The sequence below is a fragment of the Podarcis cretensis genome (genome assembly GCF_951804945.1).
Source record: "Podarcis cretensis genome assembly, chromosome: 4".
Classification (NCBI taxonomy): Eukaryota; Metazoa; Chordata; class Lepidosauria; order Squamata; family Lacertidae; genus Podarcis; species Podarcis cretensis.
Window position 1 is genome coordinate 2,861,493 of NC_137173.1, and position 17,697 is coordinate 2,879,189.

The 17,697-nt window shown below is 43.6% G+C and overlaps 1 protein-coding gene across 1 annotated transcript in view; it reads left to right on the plus strand.

The window, feature by feature from the left end:
• Window positions 1-17,697, plus strand: part of LOC307214699 (uncharacterized protein) — a 96,054-nt gene that overhangs the window by 56,911 nt on the left and 21,446 nt on the right. The window contains exons 2-5 of the mRNA XM_079973600.1: window positions 8,089-8,596; window positions 8,798-8,879; window positions 13,667-13,749; window positions 13,869-13,995. Of these exons, the coding sequence (XP_079829726.1) occupies window positions 8,180-8,596; window positions 8,798-8,879; window positions 13,667-13,749; window positions 13,869-13,995 (709 nt within the window). The 5' untranslated portion in view covers window positions 8,089-8,179. The remainder of the gene's footprint in view (window positions 1-8,088; window positions 8,597-8,797; window positions 8,880-13,666; window positions 13,750-13,868; window positions 13,996-17,697) is intronic.

Consider the following 17,697-nt stretch of genomic DNA (forward strand, 5'->3'; position numbering starts at 1 on the left):
GAAACTGTGAACATACATTTACAGACCTTTGAGACTTCAATCCCTTTCCCATTGCCTTTCGCCCTTTCCTGGCGTCTTTGTCAGGCAATTGTTGAACCTCCTCACAACTCCCAGGTTCGCACTGTGCGAAACCAACCCACGCACTAGTGACCTGAAACCTCTCAGGTGGAATTCCCTTCGTGGTGCGAGTGGACCATCTGAGCACAAACTCAGGTGCTCCTTCTGACCCACTGTGGTCAGCAAGTGTGTCCTCTACATCGGAAGTTTCCCCCTCTGACCTAGCGCGTCTTCGGGCCTTCTGTACTTTGCTAACAGGAGACGAAGGCTCACTCTTGGGCTCTCTTTTAACTACCTGTGGAGATGCCCAACCCTGTTCTTGACCCTGGTCAGAGACTTGGTTCTCATCAACAGGTTCAGCCTCTGGCTCTCCTTCCTCCTCAGAATCAGACAGGCATTTTGAGAGAACGTCAGGACGCGTATTGCGCTTTGACCAACCACCCTGCTCACAGAACTCAGCATGTTTGCTGATCAGAAGCTTGGTCTGATCACCTTCTGGATATGCAAACCTCCACCCCTTTGTCGCAGGTTCATACCCACATAAGATCATTTTCTGGAATCTAGGGCCACCTTGCTTTTGTTGTGCTTTTGGTACCGGCACCAAGGCCTGTGACCCAAAACCTGGCCCCTCCCAGACTTGGCTTTGGCATGGGCCCAAAAAGGTCTGTGCACAAGCTCAAAAGGTTTTGTAGTTACCCTCTCCACCCTGGGATAACTGCACCCTTTTGCCTTTGCCATTTTGCATGCCCTACAATTTAGGGATCTGCCACATTCCTTTATTTTGCAACCCTTAGTGCACTCTGGCAACATCTGGATCTCTTCTAAAGAACCATGTGACGTTCTTCTGTGCCATACACAAACACATGAAACATGAGTGGGAACGGTTGCACACTTTGCTTGTGCCCTCTCAGCATTCCCCTCACCCTTCAGAGGTGTTTCCAGAACAAAGAGGTTGTTCTGCCCTTTCGCAACACTGACCAGTTGCTTCCCCCCTCTGGAAATTGTACAGACATTGTTTTCGAAGCACACCTTATACCCCTCCTGTAAGAGACAAGGGACAGATAAAAGACAATGTTTCATCCCAGGTGCCATGTAGACTTCCAGCTCCGCCTGCATGACAGAAACATAAACATTTGCCACGTTACACAAAGGCTTTTGCGTCCCATCAGCAAATTCAACTGTTTTCCCAGCTGAAACAGCTCTGCAGTTCCACATCTCGACACCAGGTGTTGCTGTTATCAGGTGCCTGCTGGCTCCAGAGTCAATAATCCAGCACATTACTCTGTCCTCACTGGAGTAGTCCTCAAACTTTGCCATTGAGGCCGTCAGATGATAAGGACCGTCTTCATTCTCTAAGTCACGTACTCCTTGCGCCTTCCCACGCCTGCCTCTTCTCCTGGACTGGCTGCCATGGAAACCTGGCTAATTCCCATGGGAAGCGACCTTGGAAGCATCTTGCCCAGCCTCCCTGGCTCTCTGGGGGCAGGAGCGACGCAGATGTTCAGCAGAATTGCAAACAAAACAGCGACGAGTGGAAAAACACTGATGTGGGCTTCCAACTGGCTTGGCCCCCCTTCTGCTGGATGGGCGCTCTTTGCCAGCTCTGCCCCCTCTGAAACGGCGTTCCTCCCCGTCACACACAGTGGAAAACTTTACAAACTTGCCTTTGGAATTCTTTGCCCCCCCAACCTTGTCTACAGTGCTCCTTGAGGCTAAGACTTCAGGGACACGGGCTACAGCCCCTTCTGGGCTCCTCATAACTTCTTCAGGGCTCTGGCCTCCTGCTGAGCTTTTACACAAACCCCTCAGCACCTCCCTGGCAGCCCTAGCCGACTCAACGCCCTCCAAATGAGGCAACAGCGTAGCGTCCACGCATGACTTCAACATGCAAAATTCCCTTTGCATTCTCTGCTGGCTATCCGGCAAAGCAGCCTCACAGCCTGCAGCGTCTGTCCCAGCAGCAACTGGCGTGGGGGGTGCTGGCTCCTTCTGGGCTGGATTCCAAAGCCCTGTAGCCAAAAACCAACCCCTCACTCTTCTAACCCAGATGTGCCATGACTGGGTGGTGAGCTTTTCGAACAGGATAACTTCTAACTCCTGGCCATCTGCCATCTTCTCCCCCGGGGCTCAGCTTACTCACGTAACCAGCAGCAGCTCTCCGGCACCCAGCTCAGCAGACCAGCTCCTCCCAGCGAGCTCCTCTGCCCTCAAACGTTAGGCAGGACTCCCAGCTGGCTCCAGCGTCTTCTTCAGCTGTCTTCAACACACACCGGCACACTTTGGCAACAGCTTCAAACAGCTTGGCTGACCTCCATAACCTATGGCTATTGGCGTAGCTATTTGTAGCCTGGCACACTTCCTTGCGCCGCTCTGCTCTCCGTCAGCTACTTGTAGCAGAGTTTCCGCAGCGTAGAAAACTGTCGCTGTGCGTGTGTGTACCAAATCAAACACACTCAGGCGTTCGTGCGTAATTCTTTCAGTCTTTAATCGTGTAGAAAAACAACTCATATATCACCCGGCGAGAGAGCACTCATTTTGCTGCCTCACCGTCAGAAAACACGGAAACAGAACAGAACACACAGAGAAAAACACTCCCCTCTGTGAAACCTAGCCACGCCTCAGGAATGTGAGACGTCACTCAGAACTTCTTAACCCTGTAAGTTCTGAATCTCTTCACAGAAAACCCTTCATTTTACAGCTTTCAGCGCTAGAGAAAAACACACGACTTTAAACAGGCCTTTGGCTGATTGACATCTAATGCCCTTTTAAAATGTGGTGGGGAGGTGGGGGTTACAGGTTTTGGGCTGTGTGTTTTGTGTTTTCATTGTGTGATTTTATGTTGTAACTGTCCTGAGACCTGTGGGTAAAGAGAATAAGAGCCAACTCTTAGAGTCTGAGGGGTCTTTGCCCCCCAATAAGATATGTGAAGGGACCACCCCCCCACACCTCATAGGAACAGCCATTCAAATGGCATGCTTGCACCGCATCCTGTGACTGTTTAACCGAGGCGGGGCTTACTAAACCCCTCCTATATTTTATTCAAGTTGGCACGCCTGCTATAGGGTGCTGTAGAAATGAAATAAATGCATAAATAAAATAACACCATCTTGATTGCCTTCATTTGCACATGTTCCAGCTTGTCAATATCCTTATTATTATCATTTTAAAATTCTTTTCCCGTCATCTGAAGATTTCACGGTGATTCACAACATAAACATACTGGTTGAAAGCATCGCTTTCTCAAAAACGAGTCAAGCTAGAGAAATCTCTCTTTTTTCTTTTTCTATTTTTGGATGGAGTTACAGACTGTTTCTCAGGGGACTGCTTTGGTAATAGTGCATCTCGATTTCAGTAAGGCTTTTGACAAAGTCCCCTGCGACATTTATGTGAGGAAGCTGGTAAAATGAGGCTGAATGAGGTAACTGTTAGGTGGATTTGACTGACCAAACCCAAAGAGGACTCCTCCATGGTTCCTCATCATCCTGGGTTGCTGCAGGGTTCTGTCCCGGGCCTGTTGTTGTTCAACGTCTTTATAAATTACTGGGATGAAGTCGGAAAAAAATAAAATGGTATCTGAAGAGGTGTGCATGCACACGAAAGCTCATACAAATAACAAAATTTGTTGGTCTCTCAGGTGCTACTGGAAGGATTTTTTTTATTTTGTTTCCAGAATACTGTGTTCAATTCTGGGCACCACAATTTCAGTATCTTAAATTTTTGTTTGCCAAGGGAAATTAAGAAGGTGAGGGAACACAATCTATATTCCTTTTATAACACGTGGCCAAAGTTTATTGAATATATAAATTGTTAAGACTGTTGCCGGAATCCACCCAGCACTCATGGGAAAAGGTGGCGTGTTCTTTTAGAGTAATCAAATGAAACTTGTAACACATGGCAGGAAGAAAGTCTGCAATTTCATCAGGACATGTTATTTGTTGTTTACTGTTGTAACCATTTCTTTATTTAAAATTATATTTTGGCTTCATTTCACCCCTTAGTCCTGCTCCTGAAAGCTTGGCAGATGTGGAGTATTTGCTCACACTCTGCCATGACTTAAAAATCAACCTTTTTTATTTTTTAAAGAAATGGTATTGCAGTGCTAAAAAGGCTCAAGAAAGCAATTCCTGTAGTAGCTGGCATCTTAGCAAGCCCAGTGCCACTCTGCCAACTGTCTCACTCCCAGCTAACTAATCTGGAAAGCTGTCTTGTCATCTCTGTCTGTAAAGACTTCCGTGTCCTTTGAATTCAGAATTAAGCATTTCTGGAAGAGGAAATGATATGCTTATGTTTAGAAAGCACTAATACTGGGCCACTGAGTGTGCAACCTGCCAGCCCTGCCCTGTAGGAACCTCCAACTTTAAAGATGGATCTTTTGGTGTGGCAGCAAGTGTACTTTGGAACTCCCTGCCACTTGACATCAGGCAGGAGACTTCATGGTCCACTTTGCAGCATTCAACTTTGTTACCGTTGCTGAGTTTGTGATAGCTAAATATTGAGGAGAGAGCAGCCAACCTCCTATGTATATGTGAATAAATTGAAAAAGTCTGGTTTTCAGTAACTACGATTAAGCTAAGTTAAAATGCTGATATTCACCTCAATTTTCTAAGCAGCTGCACAGGCATGTTTTTAGCAGGTTCCCCAAAAAGGTGGGAGGGAGGTGCCTGCTTGATCTCAAGTGGCAGGGAGTTCCAAAGGGTCTGTGCTGCCATACTAAACAATGGAGGTCTTGCGTGGCACCTGTAGTTGAAGCGGTCAAGTGTCTGCCTGTGGGGTAAGGAGGGGATCTCATGGGTAAACTGTTCCCTATGAGAATGGAAAGGCCTTGAACTGGTCCTGGTAGCCAATGGGCAACCAGTGATGCCCTCTGAGCCAAAGGGTCATATGCCGAGAAGGCCTCGCTTTGGCAGCAATCGTGCTGCAGCATTCTGCACCAGCTGAAGCTTCTAGACCTCGGCTGGATCCGGAAGCAGCTCAAAGTCCCACGAGGTTCATCATCATTTTTTATTTGTATACCGTCTTTCTACCTTACAATACTCAAGGCGGTTTACAAGCTGAAGAAACAAAAAATGTACATCTTATAACAATCTAATGCAATACAAAAATGAGATAATAAAACTTTTAAATAAGCAACCGACATCAAAAAGTAACATTCAACAATTATTAGAATAGTATAAAATAATAATATCAACATATAAAAGTTTAAACAGAAGTCCACACAATAGTTACAGTAAATAATACAATAAACTATAATCAGTAAAACAATGGCAAGGCACACTACATAAAATAATACAGTACAAATTGAGAAACAGACTAGAGGATGGTTCATATGGAGAGAACCTTTGGCTTACCTTATTTACTTAATATTAGGTTGGCCAAGTCCTTAGGACCTTCAGGAAACCCAAATTTCAGATTGCATTGCAGAGAGGGAGTTCTGTGTGTCTTTATTTGTTGCAAAGAAGAAGAAGAAGAAGATTTTTATTTATACCCCGGCCAAGAACGGGCTCAGGGTGGCTAACACCAAATATAAAATACAGTTTAAAAAGGCAAAAAAAAAATGATTAAAATATAGCTTAAAAGATAGCTTAAAATGCAGCCTTATTTTACTGGCGAGTCACAAATCAAGACCAGAAGGGGATGAAACATCAAATATTCACCAGGGTCAGCTATCCATGCTGGTCCTATATGGGCCAGCAAAAGGCCTGAAGGAAAATTTATATACAGGATCCCATATAAGGGGTTCCATCAAAAAAAGAAAGAGGAGGATCAGACTGAGTCCCTTTGCGATAAAATAAATGTGTTTGGGTTTGTAAAAGGTTCGCCATCACTGCGCTAGAAGGAAAGGAAAGTGGGGGGGGGCGTCCCCCCAAAAGCATCTCTGGAAGTGGGAAAGAAAGAAAAGGCGGAGGGGAGAGGTGGGCACGCTGGGCTTGGCAAGGGTTAAAGGAACAGAGCTGCCTTCCTAGAGAGGCCAGGAAGCAAGGGGGGCAGGTCCTCCAGAGCCAAGGCCCCTCCCTCCCCAGTCCTTTCCTTGCTTTGGGATCTCTCCTGGGATCTGGTGAGTCTCCTCTCTCTCTCTCTCTCTGGGATCTGGTGGGGGTCCCAGGGCTGCAGCAGGGGAGGGGGCCTGGGGGGCCTGATCTGCTCCTGCAGGGGGGGGACCCCAAGTCAGGGAGGAGGAGAGGGTCCTGCCAGGGAGGGGCCAGGTCTGCCACGCTCTCCTTCCTGCAGATCAGAGGATCCCTGACTCCCACGAAATCTCCCTTCTTTAAACAAAGGAGTCCCTGGGACTTTAACTCTGTGTGACGTCGCTCAGCCTCATTGCACAACAGAGGAAACATCTGCAAATGGTTTTCCAAAGCTGGACGAGAAGGTGGACTAGGCCCCCCCCCAAGAAAAAGGTGGGAGAGAAAGGCCAGGGATAAAGAGAGGGATCCCAGCCCAGAGTCTGGCTGCTGCATTGCGGACCAGTTTCCCAGTGTCTCCCAGGGCAGCTCCCCACGGAGGCCACTGCAGCAATCCCCTCGCACCCAGAGCAGGGCATCCCAGGACCACATCCTCTCTGTCCCAAAGGGATTGTTGCTGGCAAAGCAACCAGAAATGGGCGCTGCTACTCACTGAGCTTCCAGGGTTAAGCTATCTAATAGAATAATCATAATAAGTTACCTGCCTAAATTTCAAGGGAGAGGTATTTGGCCCCGGCCCACTTGGCCCTCAGGAGGTTGACTAGGTGCATACCTGGCCCTCAGACCACAGAAAAAGGGACCCCACCTGAGGAGTCTGTCCTGAGAGTGGCAGAGAGTCCAAGTGCAAGAAAAGGAGACAGAAGCGGGGGGGGGGGAGCAACTCCTGAGGACCCCCAGGTGAGGACCCCCACTAGAGCCAAACATCCATTTCCCACAAGATACAAATGACTTCCTTGTCAGTCAGTTCTGACTTCATGCATTGACTGGAAGGCAGGAGCAACCAGGCTGATTCATCTCCCAGAAATCCCTTCCGTTGCCTCCACATTTTGCATTGCAATCTTTCTTCTAGGAGAGCTAGAGGCTGCCTCTTCCTCCTCCTCCTCTTTCTTCTTCCTCCTCTTTCTCCTCCTCCTCTTCCTCCTCCTCCTCTTTCTTCTCCTTTTTAAAAAGGCCCTTTCCACCTGGCCTAGGGGGTGAGGCCCAGACTCACCCTGCCCTACTGTGTTAAATATGTATTCTGTAGTTGACCTCCTTTGTAATGTTTTATTTTGCAATCTTTAAGATAATAATTGTTTTCTGTTATGTTGCTTTGACTATCGACTATATAATTGACTTTCTTCAGATGGTTTTATTTCTGTTTTATTGATTTTGTGACTTCCTGTTTCCTCCAGAGCAGGGACAGACTTCCACTACATGTGACTTGAAGAGGGTGCAGTCTGTTGTACTAGCATGGAGGAGCACACAGCCTCCATGTTCTGATCAGTGTGTCTTCTCCATTTTGTATGTTGCTGTGCGTTTGGAGAAATGACTCCTTAGTTGCAGTCAATTGGGACTAACTTCTTTATGGAATAGTTCTAGTTGTTATGTAACCTTCAGGGATATGTCTGTGAATGTGAATGAATCTGTGAGTAAACTACTTTTATATTAACGTGAATCAGATTATTGTGCTTATTCATTTAAGAGGGATTGGAAGGGATTTTACCAGGAAGGAATCAGATGAGTCAGCAACAAGCTGATCGCTGCATAATCTAAAAAAGGGGGATGTATGGAACTCTGCTAGAATATGGAACTTGCTAGTGCATATTAGGAAGGATATCATTCAATAATATATCCTCTTCTGCCTCCCTAATTATCCCCACATATTTAATATGCTGTAAACAACTTTGAGATTTCTCTTTAAAATATAAAGTGTTATAGAAATTTAAATAAATAAGATAGCTCATGGTTTGGGCTGTGGTGCAGTCCAGCCCTGGTTCCCTCCAAGACTCATCCATGCTTGCTCAGGGAACCTTTTTCTTCTCCTGATATTAGACAACTTTTGTAACTGAAAAATGTATTTGCTTTGTAGGATTTGCTAGAGCTTCTCATTAAGACGGACAGAACTTGGCAGAAGACCAAAGGGTTCCTTCCGATCTCTTAGAGGCTTCCTGAGAGCACAGATGGATGAGCGAGACTCAGCTGGCCCTGGAACAGGAAGAGGCCATGCCATCCAAACTGGGAGCAGTGGGGGATTCTGGGAAAACTCTGTGCAGAAGATCCTGGGTGAGGAGGACACCCTCCACTCAGAGGTGCAGAGCCAGCAGTTGAGGCAGTTCTGCTGCCAGGAGGCCAAAGGACCCCAAGAGGTTTGCAGCCGACTCTACCACTTTTGCCACCAGTGGCTGAAGCCAGAAAGGCACACGAAAGCTGAGATGCTGGACCTGGTGATCTTGGAGCAGTTCCTGGCTGTCCTTCCACTGGAGATGGAGAGCTGGGTGAGGGACTGTGGAGCAGAGACCAGTTCGCAGGCGGTGGCCCTGGCCGAAGGTTTCCTCCTGAGTCAGGCAGAGGAGAGAAAGCAGGCAGAGAAAAAGCAGGTGAGAGAGACTTTCCTCTGGATACTCCCAAGGGGCTCCAAACAGGACAGAGAACATCCCATAATTGTCTGCTGATGGCCTATTCTTTTTCTGCAAGGCATCCATGTAATGAGATCTAACACCCTTCAGATTTTTGGCCCTGACATTCATTTTATAATCCTTCTCCCCATTCTCTGTTTTGAATCCTTGTTTCTTTCTCAGGGAAAGGATCTCTTTGCAGAAATGGACTTGGATTCCTGTGAGGCAGAGAGGCCTCCGTTGGACACCAGAGAGAGGCCACTGGGTAAGGAGGAAGGAGTTTTTTCTCTGTTTAATAATAATAATAATAATAATAATAATAATTTTTATTTATACCCCGCCCTCTCCAGCCAAGGCCGGGCTCAGGGCGGCTAACAAGCAATAATAAAAACAAGTTGAATGATTACAACTTAAAAACAAAATTAAAATACAACATTAAAATATTGAAACATTAAAATATTAAAATTGCGACTACGGAGAAGACCTTCAGAAAGGGATTGAAGGTGAACTAGGAGCCTTAGGACCTGGACCATTAAGTTCTGTACCCACACCTTCGGGATCTGTGGACCCTGAGAAAGTGACACCACCGCCAAAGGGAGAATAAAACCACTTCAACATGTCTCTGCAACTGCTAAGCTGGAACATTCATGGCTGTAACTCCCCGAAGAAAAGGAAAAAGGTATTTCATTTATTAAAAAAGGAACAATTAGATTTAATTTGTTTACAGGAAACACACGTGACTAGGCTTCACAGGAAAGTTTTAATTAATAAGAGATTGGGCCAAGAATTTATCTCTTCTGACAGAGTGAAGAAGAGAGGAGTTGTTATCTATGCAAGAGAAAGCCTGTCACCAAAATTTCTTTTTAAAGATGAACATGGAAGAACTTTGGCAATTGAAATCCAAGTACAAGGTGAAAAAATTTTGATCTTGGGAATTTATGCACCGAATGAGGGGAAGTCGGAATTTTACAAGAAGTTGCATGAGACAATGCTGGAGTACATTGACTACAATAACATCATTATGATGGGAGACATGAATGGGGTGGTATCTACGAACATGGATAAAGCGCAAAGCCAAAATATAACAAAAGAGGGCAGACTACCAAAGACCTTTTTTGAACTAACTGACAATATGGACTTGATTGACATCTGGAGAACAAAAAACCCCCTAGGAAGGGAAGGGACTTTCTTTTCTGAAGCTAAAATGACATGGACAAGAATTGACCAAATGTGGATAACTAGAGGACTGGCACCGAAGACTAGAAAAGTGGAAATCTGCCCAAAAACCTGCTCCGACCACAACGCAGTAAAGATGGAAATGAGACTAACTACGACTGGTTCCTTCAGATGGAGGATGAATGACACCTTATTAAGAGATCAAGAGATTGTTAAGAAGGCCCAAAAAAATTTGGAGGACTATTTTGATGTAAATCTGAAAACCACAGTGGAAAAAAGAATAATCTGGGACGCAAGTAAAGCAGTTATGAGGGGGTTTCTGATACAGCAGAATGCAATAAAGAGGAGAGCTCAAAATGAGAAAAAAGACAAAATCTTGGAAAAGATAAAAGAAGGAGAGAAAAAGTTAAGATCGAAACCAAAGTCACAGGAGATCTTGAGAGAAATTAAACTATATCAAGTACAATATATGAAACTAGTAAATAAAGAAGTTGAATGGAAAATTAAGCAAATGAGGCAAAAAACTTTTGAATCGGCAAATAAATGTGGAAAACTGCTGGCATGGCAGTTGAAAAAAAGACAGAAGCTGAATACGGTAACCAACCTTGAGATAGAAGGGAGAAATATACAGAATCCTGTGGAGATTAGAAAGTGCTTCCAGAGATACTTCAAACAACTTTATACACAGGGGCCGCAGAAAGAGTCTGATATAGACCACTTTTTAAGAGCTAATGGATTACAAAAACTATCTCAAGAAAATAAGACAATATTGAACTATGAGATAATGGAACAGGAGATTGAAGGTGCCATTCAGAATATGCAATTGGGCAAGTCTCCAGGGCCAGACGGGTTAACCTCCAAGTACTACAAGACTTTGAAAGACTATTACCTCAACTCAACCACTAAAGGAGGTGTGCAATGAGATTATGGAGGGGAAGAAGGCACCGGAGTCGTGGAAAGAAGCTTTCATCACACTTATACCAAAATCCGAAGCTGAAAAGACACAACTTAAAAACTACCGTCCCATATCCCTGCTAAATGTGGATTACAAAATTTTTGCAGATATTTTAGCCAACAGATTGAAAAGAGTGTTAAATGAAGTAATACCCAAAGATCAGGCAGGCTTTCTTCCAGGTAGACATTTGTCTGATAACACAAGGAACATTATTGATATATTGGAGTTACTGCAGACGAACACAAATACAAATGCAGTGTTAATTTTTATTGATGCGGAGAAGGCCTTTGACAATATTTCTTGGAATTTTATGAAAAAAAATCTTAAGGGAATGGGTGTGGGACGAGGGTTTGAAAATAGTATAGAAGCAATCTATTCGGAACAAAAAGCAAAATTGATAGTTAATAATGTGGTGTCAGAAGAGATTAAAATTGAAAAAGGAACACGACAGGGGTGCCCTATCTCTCCATTGTTATTCATTTCGGTCCTGGAGGTGCTCTTGAATATGATTAGGAGGGACCAGTTGGTTAAAGGTGTTCAGGTTGGAGCCAAACAATATAAACTTAAAGCCTTTGCAGATGACCTGGTTTTGACGTTGCAGGAGCCAGAATCTAGTACGAAAAGAGTTTTAGAATTGATTCAGGAGTTTGGTCAGGTGGCAGGATTTAAATTAAATAAGCAGAAAACTAAAGTATTGGAGAAAAATATGACTGTAATGGAAATAGAAAAGCTTCAGAAAGAGACAGATTTAAATGTCGTGAAGAAAGTGAAATACCTAGGGATAAATATGACAGCCAAAAACCTGAACTTATTTAAAGACAATTATGAAAAATGTTGGTCAGAGGTAAAAAAAGATCTAGAAATATGGTCAAATTTGAAGCTCTCCTTGTTGGGCCGAATTGCTGCTATAAAGATGAAAGTATAGCCAAAAATATTGTTTTTGTTTCAGACCTTGCAGATTGTGGACAGAATGGACTGTTTCAAGAGGTGGCAGATAGATATTTCTAAATTTGTCTGGCAGGACAAAAAGCCCAGAATAAAATTTAAAATACTGACTGATGCTAAAGAAAGAGGGGGGTTTGCCCTGCCAGACATGAAGTTATATTATGAATCAGCAGCTTTCTGCTGGATAAAGGACTGGCTACTTCTTGAAAACACTGACATTCTGGATTTGGAAGGGTTCAACAATGCGTTTGGGTGGCATGCATATCTGTGGTATGACAAGGTTAGGGCTCATAAAGCATTTAAGAACCATATTGTCAGGAAAGCAGTTTTTAATGTCTGGACAAGATATAAAGATTTATTAGAAAACAAGACCCCAAGATGGTTGTCACCTATGGAAGCTAAGGCTCGGAAAAGACTCAATATGGAGGCCAAATGGCCAAAATATTGGGAGATATTAGAACATGATGGAGATACATGGAGATTGCAGAGTTTTGAGAAATTAAAAGACAAAGTGCGAGACTGGTTACATTATTACCAAATTAGAGAGGTCTTTAATATGGACAAGAAACTAGGTTTCCAGGTGGAAAAATCGAAATTAGAAACGGAATTGTTAGAACCTAAAACTAAGGTACTGTCAAGAATGTACAACTTGCTGTTAAAATGGAACACTCAGGATGAAACGGTCAAATCAGCTATGATTAAGTGGGCACAAGACATTGGTTATAACATTATGTTTGCTGACTGGGAACGGTTATGGACCACTGGTATGAAATTTACGGCATGTAATGCCTTGAAAGAAAATATTATGAAAATGATTTACAGGTGGTACATGACACCAGTCAAGCTTGCAAAGATATATCATTTGCCTGATAATAAGTGTTGGAAATGTAAGGAAACTGAGGGAACATTCTTTCACCTCTGGTGGACGAGCCCAAAGGTAAAGGCTTTCTGGAAAATGATCTATAATGAACTGAAAAAGGTATTTAAGTATACCTTCCTTAAGAAACCAGAGGCCTTCCTCTTGGGCATTGTTGGCCAGAAGGTGTTAAAGAAGGATAGAACCTTATTTATGTATGCAACAACAGCAGCAAGAATACTTATCGCTAAGTATTGGAAGACACAAGATTTGCCCACCTTGGAAGAATGGCAGATGCAATTGATAGACTACATGGAACTGGCAGAAATGACTGGCAGAATCCGAGACATGGGAGAAGAACAAACAGAAGAAGAATGGAAGAAATTTAAAGATTATCTGCAAGAACATTGTAAATTATTTGAATGTTAAAGTGATGCAGGATAGTGAGACAATGTGGCATTAGTGACAAAGCTGAAAGGAATGTGCAAAGATGTTTTATGAGTAACAAATAAAGAAACATAGTTAAATTAATCAAATGATGGGGGATTAGAACGTAAGTGGACAGCAGTGGGAGTGGTTAATTTAAAAGAAATTAAGAAACATTAAAATTAGTTAAAATAGAAGAAGAATTTGCTGAAACTAAATTGGAAATTTGAATACAGAAAAGGGAGATGTAAGGAAGTCAGGAAAGTAAGTTATATGAAACTAAGAGTTGAACTTATATATTTTCGTTTGGTTTTTGTGTTTTTTATTGTTTATTGTTTGTTGTGTTGTTTTGTCTTGTTTGTTATTATAAATCTGTTGAAACCTTAATAAATTTAAAAAATAAAATAAAATATTAAAATCTCATTTAGTTTAGTTTAGTCTCATTCTGCTGGTTTTCCCAACTCATCTGTGGGTTTTTTTTCCATATTTTGTTGGGGGAGATAGTTGGTACCAAGAGCCCAGAGGAGGGGAGATATATTTTTTTCACAACTAATATCTGAAATGCACCCAAATATCCAAATGCACTCAGCAGGCAAGACTTTCTCAAAGGCCCCTGTGTAGATTGAGATGCACTGATTTACCTGTGAGACAAGAAGGCACTCTGGGCCTCCCCCTTACCTTTTTTCTCTTGCAGATGGCAGAAGGATGCCAGCAAGACCTCCTGATCCGCCTTTTCATGGGGCTAGAAGGGAAGCAGCAGCTGTGGATCCAGATCAGGTCAGGGGAAGCTGCCTTGTGGGGACAGAGGCTAAGGGGTGGAACAATGTCCTAGCTCAAGGAGTTTTGGTGAACAACAGTGTTGTCTCAGAGGAGGACATTTCCCTTTTTTCTTTCAGGGTCCAGTGTGCTTTGAAGATGTCGCTGTTTATTTCACGGACGAGGAGTGGGCGTTGCTGGATCCTGACCAGAGAGCTCTGCATAAAGATGTCATGGAGGAGAATCATGGGATCGTGGCCACTCTTGGTAAGGATCCCTTTAGAATCATAATCATCTGTTTTTAAATTCAAAACAGCGCTCTGTGATGAACCTCATATATTTTCACAGAACTCAACAGCGCCCCCTTAAGACTCCTGGGATTACAATATTGCAACTTCTAAACAAGGATCTGTCTGGTCTGAACTCCCCAGGCCATTTTAACTGTAAATTTCAGAGTTGTTAGGGAAGTTAAAGTAGCTTATAGAATCACAGGTTCCCCTAAGGATGTCGGTTGATCCCCGTTAATTAATGCACCCAACCCTTCAGAAAAACATCCATCTAACCCACTTGTGTTATTCCTCTATTACCAGAGTTAACAAGTATTCTTCCTTAATTTCTCCCTGAGGCGCTAATCCATTACTCTTCATTGCAGATAGTGATGGACTGGAAATCAAGAACACGGGTGACCATGACAAAATCCCCACAATGGAGAACCTGATTAAATATCTTGATCGTGGGAAAAGTTCCTATTCCACTTCCCGTCAAAGAAATCCCATTGGGAAGAAACCATATCAGTGCATGGAATGTGGAAAGAACTTCAGGAAGAGCTCCCATCTCGCTTCCCATCAGAGAATTCACACAGGGGAGAAACCCTATCAGTGTGTGGAATGTGGAAAGAGCTTCAGTCACAGCCACAATCTCACTTCCCATCAAAGAATTCATACAGGGGAGAAACCCTATCAGTGCATGGAATGTGGAAAGAGCTTCAGTCAGTGCTCCTCTCTCACTTCCCATCACAGAATTCATACAGGGGAGAAACCCTATCAGTGCTTTGAATGTGGAAAGAGTTTCAGTCAGAGAGTCAATCTCACTAAGCATGAAAGAATTCATACAGGGGAGAAACCCTATCAGTGTCCAGAATGTGGAAAAAGCTTCAGGAAAAGTTCCCATCTCACTAAGCATGAAAGAATTCATACAGGGGAGAAACCCTATCAGTGTGCAGAATGTGGAAAAAGCTTCAGGAAAAGTTCCCATCTCACTAAGCATGAAAGAATTCATACAGGGGAGAAACCCTATCAGTGTGCAGAATGTGGAAAAAGCTTCAGTCAGAGCTCCCATCTCACTTCCCATCAAAGAATTCATACAGGGGAGAAACCCTATCAGTGTGGGGAATGTGGAAAGAGCTTCAGTACAAGCTCTGATCTCACTAAGCACCAGAGAATTCATACAGGAGAGAAACCATATCAGTGTATGGAGTGTGGAAAGAACTTCACTGATAGCTCCAGTCTTGCTTCCCATCAAAGAATTCATACAGGGGAGAAACCCTATCAGTGCATGGAATGTGGAAAGAGCTTCAGTCAGTGCTCCTCTCTCACTTCCCATCACAGAATTCATACAGGTGAGAAACCCTTTCAGTGCGTGGAATGTGGAAAGAGCTTCAGGAGGAGCTATAATCTCACTTCCCATCAAAGAATCCATACAAATTTCGCAAAACCCTTCATTATACAGCTTTCAGTTCCAGTGAAAAGCTCATCTCTTTAACCAGCCCTTTGGCTAATTGACATCTAATGCCCTTTTAAAATGTGGTGGGGAGTTGGGGGTTACAGGTTTTGGGCTGTGTGTTTTGTGTTTTCATTGTGTGATTTTATGTTGTAACCGTCCTGTGACCTGTGAGTGTAGGGAATGGGAGCCAGCTCTTAGAGTCTGAGGGGTCTTTGCCCCCCAAAAAGATATTTGAGGGGGCCACCCCCCCAGTTCATAGGAACAGCCATTCAAATGGCATGCTTGCACCGCATCCTGTGACTCTTTAACCGAGGCGGGGCTTACTAAACCCCTCCTATATTTTATTCAAGTTGGCACCCCTGCTATAGGGCGCTATAGAAGTCAAATAAATGCACTAATAAAACAAAACCATCTTGGTCGCCTTCTTTTGCACATGTTCCAGTTGGCAAAATCCTTATTATTATTATCATTTTAAAATTCATGTACCCGTCATCTGAAGATTTCATGGTGATTCACAACATAAACAGACAGGTTGAAAGCATGGCTTTGTCAAAAACAAGTCAAGCCAGAGAAATCTCTCTTTTTTCTTTTTCTTTTTTTGGATGGAGTTACAGACTGTTTCTAAGGGGACTGCTGTGGAAATAATGCATCTCCATTTCAGTAAGGTTTTTGACAAAGTCCCCCGTGATATTTATGTGAGGAAGCTGGTAAAATGAGGCTGAACTTGGTAACTGTTAGGTGGATTTGACTGACTGAACCCAAAGAGGACTCCTCCATGGTTCCTCCTCATCCTGGGGAAAAGTGACAAGAGGGGTGCTGCAGGGTTCTGTCCTGGGCCCATTGTTGTTCAACGTCTTTATAAATGACTTGGAGGAAGGAACGGAGGGGATGCTCATCCCATTTGCAGACGACACCAAAAGGGGAGCGGAGGCCAATGTGGCAGAATGCAGAATCAGATCAAGGGCAGGAATAGTACCACTTTCTTCTGCCTTGGTCAGGCCCCACCCAGAATACTGTGTTCAATTCTGGGCTCCACAGTTTCAGTATCTTAAATTTTGTTTGCCAGGGGAAATCAAGAAGGTGAGGGAACACAATCCATATTCCTTTTATAACATATGGCCAATTTTATTGAATATGTAAATTGTTAAAACTGTTGCTGGAATCCACCCAGCACGAATGGGGAGATGTGGCGTATCAGTGTGTGGAATGCGGAAAGCGTTTCAGCTTTAGCTCCTCTCGCTTCCCTCCAAAGAATTCATACAGGGGAGAAACCCTATCAGTGTGTGGAATGTGGAAAAAGCTTCAGTAATAGCTCCAATCTCTGTTCCCATCAAAAAAATCATATAACGAGTGGAAAAAACCTTCATTCTGCAGCTTTAAGCGCCAGGGAAAAACGCACCTCTTTAACCAGGCCTTTGGCTGATTGACATCTAACTCTCTTTTAAAATGTGGTGGGGAGGTGGGGGTTACAGGTTTTGGGGTTTGTGTTTTGTGTTTTCATATTGTGATTTTATGTTGAAACCATTCTGAGAACTTTGGGTGTAGGTGTCTGGTCATGTGGGATTGCTATGAGGAATTATGAAAAATGAAGCAAGCTACTGTGTCAATGGTGAACGCATCGCTTTGACTGGGTTTGGGTCATTGACTTGATTTCTGATCGATCCCACAAGCCTCTGCATCTCTGCCCCATTTTCTCTATGTCTGTCAGTCACGTGTAAAGCATTCTAACACAGACCAGTTGCTTACCAGGGCTCCTGGGTACATAAAAATAGGGAGGTAGCTTTGATGTAGCTTCTGTTAATCTTTAGGTAGATCTCAGGGCCAGGAACAGAGTTCACATGGATGTGGTAAAATGCCTGTCTTTCCTTTTACTGCTGGGTTTATTACCACCGGGGTTTGTTAATTCCTCCTTGATTCCTGTTTATTTAGCCTAAACATGCATTGCTAACGAAACTTTGATTCTCACCGTGATCTGTTACATTGTGTTAGTATGGATGTTGGGAACCTGTGTTACGTGTAGCAATGTTTCAATTTATGTTCTAGTTTATGAGCTGTATCTTCATGATTTATGTATTAGCTGTCCTTCTGTCCCAGTGGGGGACGGCATCATACAAAATCATCAGTTTCTTAGAGCTGCCAACTCGGCTCCACGGTGTTCCGTTTGGATGATGGCGTTACCCCAGCGATGTGCTCATTCAAAGGGTGACAATTTCAGTGTTCCCTTTGGGTAACAACGAATTCTAGGCA